At 35.9% G+C, this 9,529-nt stretch overlaps 1 protein-coding gene across 1 annotated transcript; it reads right to left on the bottom strand.

Annotated features, from left to right (window-relative positions):
- Positions 1-830: 830 nt before the first annotated feature.
- Positions 831-6,704, bottom strand: LOC105050313 (RING-H2 finger protein ATL48). The gene is made up of 2 exons (XM_010930279.3): positions 6,495-6,704; positions 831-1,286 (listed from the first exon to the last, which is right to left on the bottom strand). The coding sequence occupies exons 1-2, from the start codon at positions 6,577-6,579 to the stop codon at positions 1,111-1,113; spliced, it is 261 nt and encodes an 86-aa protein (XP_010928581.1). The 5' UTR covers positions 6,580-6,704; the 3' UTR covers positions 831-1,110.
- Positions 6,705-9,529: the final 2,825 nt, after the last annotated feature.

The raw sequence follows: 9,529 nt of genomic DNA on the forward strand, positions 1-9,529 counted from the left end.
CATAGCAATGTTTCAGGCTGCCTCTGCTGATAAACATGGCTGATGAAAACTCCAAATTTGAAACAACATCATGTAAGGTAGTAAAGTTGGCAAAGATACTCTTCAAGGATTGGAACCCACAAATGATTTTTCTTGAAATGCTTTTGGAGTTACCAGTGCTGCCTCAGCTTTTCCCTTACAGTTTGTTACACTTGCAGACCCCATGTAGAAAAAGTTAGGCTTGTTCCTTTGGCTATCATTGTGGGTAAGTCTGAGAAAACAAATGGATGCTTTCATGAATCTAATGAACACTCCGCAAGACCAAACAAATGGGTGACCATAGACCACAGACCAACAGACATGCTTCACAGAAAGTCAGATGCCAAGCACATGGTGGGCATGAAGAGCAAAAGACAGGAAATAGGACTGGAACCACAGCAAGAGGAAAAGATGCAACAGTAGGCAGGAATAAAGGATCATTAAATACTGCAAGAAGGGACAGGAGAGCAAGTTTTACAGAGGTCATTAGCAAGTATGGAACTTACAATTTTTATATGAATAACAACCATAACCACCTGGTGGAGTAATCCGCAGGAATAAAATTTTCAATTTCTTTAACTATGGGATACAAACTATCACCGGTTCACCACTGAGTAAAGTCATCCTATTTACTTAGCATGTTCAGATGCATCGAATTCAGACACGTTAATGGAGAACTCATGTATCCCATGAAGAATATTCCCTGGTAGATCAACATCTGAACTAAAAGATGTGTATGCAAGTTCTCTCAAGCTAATCAAACTAAACTAGGAAGGTAGCGAAAAGAGAATTCCACATGATTACATCACAAATAACTATTAAAGGCATAAATTTATAAAAATAAGTGTAAAATTTAGCCATACAATTGCCCCAATAAACTAGCAGTAGCAAGCATGTAATGCTGAACATTATTCATTTAGTCACGACTATATTTCTGCAGGTGATAACATCAGCTGTCTCTCTGTTTACGAAATATTTTCTTTTGGTGACAGGGATTATGGTCCAGAATATTTTCAAGGGAAAAAAAAAAAACTTCAGCTGCAGGAGCAGAGCAAAAAGCACAATTGTATACCATCTTTATCCAAGATGACTTCATTTCTTAGAAAACATAAATCGATCTCCATAGTAGTAAGCACTGCCAACCATCAGAGCAACCGTCGCACCCTGAACTACAACACGAGCCCTCATTAGCTTCTGTCCCAGCTGAGAATTTCCTTGTCTGAAGCTGATCAGGCCCGCTGTAAGCACACCAGCGGTAAGAAGCGCACCTGAGTAATTCCAGTATTAGATATGAATGTAGGAAAAATATGAAAAGAATCAAGAATAAAGATTCTTAATCATGAGCATCTCTGAAAAAAAGAAATAGGTGATAACATAGTTTGCAACCATGCCCCACTCAACAAGTTTTAAACTATAGGAAGTTACAGTTATCCAAAATATGCATCAAAAAAATGATTCGATGTATCAATTACCAGCATCGATAGCTAAAGTCCACATATATAAATTTGCTTTTTGAGAATAAAAATTTTTCCCCAGGTTGTCATATTGATCTTAGGGAGAATGAGTTGAAGTCCAAATAAGAGTGCTAAGAAGGAACTCTTTCCAACATTAAGAAGAGAGTTATTTAGGTCCTAATTCCTGGATCAGCACATTGAATGAGGCATGTGGATCATCACACGTCCTGCAGATACGGGGAATCAAATTAAGTATGCATATCTATCATTTGTTACTTTTGTTACACTTTGCCAGCATCTCATCCCCGATTGTATGGGGAGAAACACAGTGTTGATCCACAAGTTCATATCTGAATACTAATCGAGAAGTCCAAAGCCAAACCCATGCCTAAAGGAAAGATTATGTTAACTTGCAAGTCCCTCAACCTGCAAGTTGTTTCCATCAAATCCAAGTGAAGGCTGACGCAAGTAGAATCCTGATCCTACTTGTTAGAAGCACTTCAAGAATTTGACAAACTCATTTCTTGTATCCTGAGAATAAGCTACCACTAAAAAGTTTAAATTTACACTAAGGTACTATAAAATAAATGTAACTTCTGGCATCCCAAATTCTACTTTTTTAATTTATTGATGCAAATCCATTAAATTGAATAATTAGTGAAATTCTCATCTATCACTATTGAACTATTTAAAGCATATGATCTTATTTTGTGTTTGCACATGTGGCAACAATTGATCATACTTACTCAAAGCCAAAGAAATTCTCCTAAATACTAGTTGCCTTGAATGCTTAACTAGCTGACACACTTAGGATCATGTTCCGTTATTGTTGTTCCTAACCTATATTTTTACTATAGGAGGTGTGACCCTTGTCACTGGGGATCAACTGCTATCACCACTCATCCTTGAAGAGGCAATAGCCTCCATACAGTAAAATCCTAAAGAAAGATCTTTTGCATCATAGCTTAATTTTCTCTGCACTTTCCAACACCCTTTATGATATTTTTTGCACCATCATACCTTAGGCAAGTTGTGGGACTTATTAAAAATATGGAAATGAAGATAAAAGTCAATAAAAGCACATTATAAATAGATTTATTGAGAAGAAATGATTAAGGAATAACCAGTGATAAAGCAAACACATGAGCTTCAAACTCTAACTTTTGTAATGATTCAAATAGGAAGTAATTTGATGAGAAACTCCAAATTGCTGATGTCATAGGTATGCTCTTTCTTAAGTAAATCATTTATAGAACCCTAAAACATAATGTGATCTGTTAATCATAAGAAATGTAACTATGTCATTTCAGATACGATAAATAGGGAAGAGGGATAAGTATATGTCGAAATTCAAAATAGGGTCAGAAAGGGAAGCGGGAAAAGCATAATAAATCTGAAACTCCAATAACAAATCTCAAACCTTAATCGGATATAAATAAAAAGAATAGATGTTATGTATGATACACCAGAATAGTTTAGAAGGAACTACAAATGATAGCCCTTTAAAGACTTTGAATAAACATCCTAGTCTGCTGGCAAACATAGAAACCATAAAAAGTCATCATACTAAAATTGGTGAAAGGTCTGTTCGGTAAACATAAGGTTGGTCTAGCACATAGCTTGGTAGATTCATGCAAGTGATAAAGCTTATGTTTGTGTAGTCAAATCCTTGCTATAGACTAAGCAGGTTTGCAGGTGAAACGTTGACAAAATAACGCTATTAAGGAATATCTAAGGAAACAGAGTAAAATATTTCAAAGAACTGTTTTACTTCATAAAATGTAGTATTTGGCACAAGTTAACAAGGACTTAGAGTCATGTGACTTACTAATTAGAAATGGTATAACGATTTCCAAACAAATAATACTATTCTAGCTATACGGTTATACATATGCTTGCAAGAACTGGCCCGCTCATGCACAAAAACAAACCCCGCCCACAACCCTGCCAACAAAAAAAAGAAAAGGAAAAAAATATATACACACAATGAGCATGCACAGAAAAAGCTACCCACTAATCAGGCTTGGCTCCTAGATTATTGGGCATAGGCTTTGTAAAAAGAAGTTCAATTAGTAATGGTTAGAACAATGTTTTTGGGCCCACACCAAAAACCCTATCACAACCATACAAATTGACCTTCCTCTTGTTAGGCCTATGCTCAATAAAACAAGCGCGTGCACACACACACACACACAGAGCAATGCACAGCAAAAGTTACTAATTGCGCTTAGCTCCTGGTTTGCTGAGAATATATTTAGCAAAAAGGAAGGTCAATTTGTATGATCACAACAGTATTTTAAGCAGACTGGTTGGACTAGTTAATCAACCCCTTGGCCAGCCCCTTAATCAAACCAGTAGTGCTAAAGAAACACTCAAAACCATTCGAACCAGCCAGTGTTCTACCTAAATAGTGACCTAAACAGCTTTTAGAGATCCAATCCTTCAATGTACCAACTGCAAGTATTGCCCTAGACTTAAACCATGTTTCCTTAAAATGTATGTGGGTGATTTAGTCCTTATGTCTTTAGCATATAAACAAAAAATACACAAATAAACTGGAAACCCTATGCACTATGAGCCGAATCTCCTTGCAAGATTTAAACAAACAGAAGAGAAAGACGTGATTGATGAAAGAAAAGATAGCATGATGACACAAATAAACTAGTTTTCTCCCCTAAGCTACTCAACCCACCTCAAAGAAAAGATAGCATGAAAGACGTGATTGATTGAATCACACCTTCAGCTTGTGGGACCATGGTAGACGTTGTTGAACAATTTCTGCCACCATTGATGAGCACTTTCTTTCCTTGCCATCTTGACCCTCAGGACTCAACCTACCCACCCTCCCCAGAGACACACACACACACACACACACACAGAGAGAGAGAGAGTCCAACACCCTCCACCATTCATGCCTCACATGATGTAGCTCAGTAGCATAACTTTCCTTGTATTTTTATTTTATAGGGCTTACTTGTTGTTTTCAGCTTTAATTAGCTGACCAATAGCATTGTACAATCCCATAACTTGAACGCATCCTTTAGTGCATCTATTGAACAAGTTTTAATACTCATTACATCATGACCAAATTTAGACAGATTTCTTGGTCCATGAAGGATACAAATGAAATAAACAGATGGCACCAAATTAATATGGAATATACAGTTAACATTAAATAAAAAATAAAGATCTTGGAGGCTTTCACCATTCAGAAGGGAACAGGAGTACTTGGTCTCACTGACACTAATTTTCCATATCACTGATCACCCCTACTCTATCCTTTTTTCCCCATTTTACTATGTGTGAGTACCCCATCCCCTTTTTCCCTTTTATTGGACAGACAAAGAAGTGCCCTTGCCCCCACCCACAAAAAAAAAAAGTTTTTTTCCTTTTTTTTCGAGGGGGTGAGGCAGCACCTCTTCCTCCTATTTCTTTCCCTGCTTTCATCTCTCCACTTCCCTTTGTTCATCTTCGGATCTCCTAATCAACTAGAAAATCCTAAAAAATATTCAAGGAGACCTTGGGTTCATGGAAATAGTATTAAATTCGTGTTAACTTGGTTGAAGTAGCAACTGCACTATCCTCTCTTCTTCCTCCTCTAATGTTCCTTTGCAGTCCATGGTGCATGGATCCAAAGGCCAAAATGTGCTGAGCATCAGTCTGTTAGCTGTGAGACATCGAAGACCAATTTGTGTCTTCTTGAGCAGCAATTCTTTTCCTTACTCTTTTCTTTTTCTCAAACCCACTCATCATTTCATCCATTTATTTCATCATGCAGCATCCCATCGCCTTACATCCTCTCTGATTTTGATTCCTGCTTTGATATTTTTTATTCCTTCTTAATGCCCTAGATCATACTTCTATATTTTTTAAGTCTAGAACCCCTTTTTCTCATTATCACGTGATGCAGTAAGCTTTTTCTTCAATTTTCTAGTTATGGTAGTGTGCCGAAATTTTCCACCGACATGAACAACTTCTATAATAAATTTGTTTCCTGCTAGATTAACAGTAGACATTCTAGGTAGTTAAACTGATCTTTATTTTTGTTTTGATATCAATGTAGGATTGTTTGCTTGCTGAATTTTAACCCCAAAATCTAACTTCCGCACTTATAGACTCTCCAAAAAAAAACACATACATTTTAACCCCAAAATTGTCCTGGCGTGCATCACCATTCCTCTCCCAGTCCTCGACTTCAATTCCATTATCAGCCTTACCCCCTCGATCACTGAACCCCTCACTCCTCCAGCATCCACACGCAACATGTAGCCTCCTCGTCACAAATCCCTAGCTTTGAGGTTCTGATTTTATAAAGGCTTATTAGGTGTTGTAATGGCAGGACAGTTTTCATAACTTCAAAAATATGGAACTATGGCATATGATAAGAATACAAAAATCTAGAACATACTTGGTTATCTCATTCTTTTCAACAGACAGCAAAATATATTCCACCATGCCACTGATTTTTCTTTTTTTCTTCTTTCTTTTTTCTTCTTCTTCTTCTTTTCTTTTCTTTTTCTTTTTTTTTCTTTTGTGTGTGTGCGCGCGCGCGCGCGTGTGGATTCCATTCCGTATTCACTCCAAAGAGTTAGATACAGTAGCACAAGCAAACATGAACCGGGTTACCAACCCGATCACTTGCTTATTGTAATAAACTTACGTTCTCTTCTTCTTCCAAACGGGATAAAAATAGCGATGCAACGAAAATAAATCTCTTTGCACATACCTCCTTCTTGGAATTAGAAGTTAAGGAATGGTGCTTATCCACTAACGATGCAATCATATAGATGATGAGCTAACGGTCATTACCATGTAGCATTGAGTCATATTCATATTATCAAAAATCTATTACAAATCAAAACCGTTTCAACTAAAAGAAAAAGGGGTTTCGGATTTCACCCCAAAATTCAGGTCAAAATGAAGTAAAGATCCAATTAGAGCTTGAGAAAAAGATGCCAGCAATCCAGTAATCGTATGGCTATGAAAAAATCGGTAGAGCGTTTGGGTTTGGGGGAGATTTACCAATGGGGACGAGAGGATTCTTGACGGGCTTCTTCTGACCGAAGAGGTCCTCAACCTGCGAATCGGCGGCTCCCATCTTCTCCATTCATACGCCGACGAAGAAAAAAAATAAAAACTAGATTGTGATGGAAAAATTGGTTGAGGCTTCTTTTTCTCCGACCGCTCGCTCGTCTACCAGGGCACGAAACAGGGGCAGGAGCCACCATCGCCCAAGCGTTAAAGTCTAGTATCCGGTCACCCTCGGTGAGCATAAAGACAAGACAGAGTTAGGTCGGTCCAGGAATCGCTGCACCAGCAGCGCGGTGGAACCCGCTGGATGGCCTATCCACCGCCCGTTTTAGCTTGCCTGATAGCTCAATCGACTCGTCAACGGAATAACGGCAGAGATTGCTTAGTAGAAAAGCGGACAAGATTTTTTTTTTTTTTTGAAGGAAAATGTTTTTCTGTTTGTAAGGAAAAGGATTTTTTTTTTTTTTTTTTTGGCAGACGACGGATGAAAAGATTGGAAAGGTCTGCTGCGGCCTGGTCGCTGGTGTCACCGCCCACAGAAGTAGATTCAAAGCGTGGAATCATGCCCGGCAAGACACCCCATTCCGGTTTTGCTATAATTTTTTTTTTTTTTTTAAAAAAGAGGGGATTCCAAGATGCAGGCACGTGGAGATAAATAAATAAATCATGAAAAAAAAAAAAAAGAACGAAAGAAAGAAACAAACGAAGGATAAAAAAAAATAGAAAAGGACGAAAAAGAGAGAGAGAGAAATAATAAGAAGAGAAAAAATAGAAAAAATAAAAAGATTAATGGGAAAATAAAAAAAATATTTAAAAATAAAGGGAAAAAAAAAGAATGATAAGGATCAAAAAGAAAGAAAATAAATAAAAAAATAAATGAAAAAAAAAATACATGTATCTAGAAAGACACCCGATTAAGATGGTTGTGATAATAGGGGGATGGAGGGTCCATTTCATGGAGAGATTAAGATATTTCTATCTTGTGAAATTTAAAATCTTACTCTATTGAAATTAAAAATCTATATATCAAACTATTGTGTGGCATCTCCATCTCTATTTTAGGTTTAGAAAATTATTTTTTGTGAATCCAATTGCTGTGTTAGATAACGATAATAAAGAGAATTATGTCAAATAAAAGATTTTTTATTGAAAAATAATTGGTATATGTTTGGATTCTATAAGATAGCTTTAGTGATAATATCTTTTGTATATTATTCGATCTCGAAAAAAATATAAATTCTATATATTATTTTACTTTTTCAAATAAATCTTACCATTGTAATAGTAAACTCTACCTTAGTTTTTGACTTCACTATATTTTAATAATAAATCATTGATAAAGTTCTACAATACTAAACAAAAAGAAAAAATTTATTTAACCTGCTCAACTTCAAATTAAAAAAAAAATAGTGAAAGTATGGTCCAAGTCTCTTTACTTTTATTGATTTTTTCATTATCCATAAATAGCAATACATACTATGGGTAGAATGTAAATCTTATGCTCTTTATTTTCATTTTCTTTTTTTAAGTTTTGGCTAGTGGAAAGAACAGAATTTGCCGTCTGCTTTCACTTCATCTACTTCTATTTTTTAAAATCATGATATATCTTCTATTTATCGTAGTGAGATCCTTTTAACTTAAGTTAAAGTATTTTCTAATTAAAGAAGAAGAAATTGCAAGTAATTTACTATTTTATAGAGGTTCAGTTAGATTTCTTTTCTAATTAGAAAGGGATAATTTTTTTCCTTTATGCTAGTAAAGTCATGCCCAAATTGGATTGGCTTCCTCTTTTGGTTAGAAAGAATACAAAATATAAAAATGAAAAGTATTTTTAAAATTTTTATTTTGGATGAAAGGGAGGATGTGACTTCTTATTAACTTTGCCTTTAGTTGCATCATTATATTTTTTTCCAATTACAAGTCATGACTTCTCAAAATTTTGGTACTTGGTTGAGTCTAAATATAATGGAACTTATTCCCATACCCACTTCAAACTTACCCATAATAGCCGAAATGATTTATTGTTAGAAACGGAGATAGTTGTATGCATGAATTTCAAAAAAAATTTTGAATGCAGCGGAAACTAGATTAAACCCCTTTAATCCTATCATGTATCAGATCAAATCTAAGAACTATCCGTGCCTGGATATATGATATACATAAACTGAAAAAGAAATATATAGATCATATCTATGTAGCAGATCATATCTACTATATGATTAAGATCAGATCTCACCTTACGTGAGTCGAAATACACCGCAACCAATGATCAATGGATTTGATGAGATTTTTCGAGCCACGCAAAATATCCGGCCTCTATAGGTATCCACACAAGATTCGTTGTCCGATCAGAGATCTGTTGAAGTCTCCAGGATGCTAACTCCCTTGCAAACTTTTTTCCCTTGATTGTTGATCTGAAGTCTTCTTCAGATCTTGTAGACGCTCTAGAGTTGAAGAAAAAATGAAGAAGAAATGATGGAAAATAAGAGAATTCTTTCTCTTACAAAACCCCCATGCCTAGGTCTAGAAACCCTAAAACTTTCTCACATGTCACGGATAAGAGCCCCACTCAAAGCCTCACGCCTAACCAGCCCCTCTTTCTCTCTTTTTCGATAGTGTAGCAGGTTACATGCACAAAAAGATAAGAGCACTTATGGTTGGCATTAAGGGTGGTTAAGATGAGATCATAACTCATCAAAATAAGACTTGGTTTTAAACTTGAATTCAAAATCAATTTGAATTCAAATTAAAATCCAGCTCTATCCATATCTAGAAGGGGCGACAAGGGGCTTTTGGCGTGGATATTTCCTCATGCAAAAGTAAATTAGCATGAAGAGTAATTAGCATGGGAGTAAGGTGGTGCATGGAGAGATGTCCAACTCATTATGGACTCTTAGGTTGTTTCAATTTAGACTCTATCCAAATCTTATTTGGTTAAGCCCTACTAGATTAGTGAACCCAATCATATAAGGCTCCCAAACTCTCAATTAATTCTAATCAAATCAAAAATTAATTGAGCCCAATTT

The sequence above is a fragment of the Elaeis guineensis genome, chromosome 8, assembly GCF_000442705.2.
Source record: "Elaeis guineensis isolate ETL-2024a chromosome 8, EG11, whole genome shotgun sequence".
Taxonomy (NCBI): domain Eukaryota; kingdom Viridiplantae; phylum Streptophyta; class Magnoliopsida; order Arecales; family Arecaceae; genus Elaeis; species Elaeis guineensis.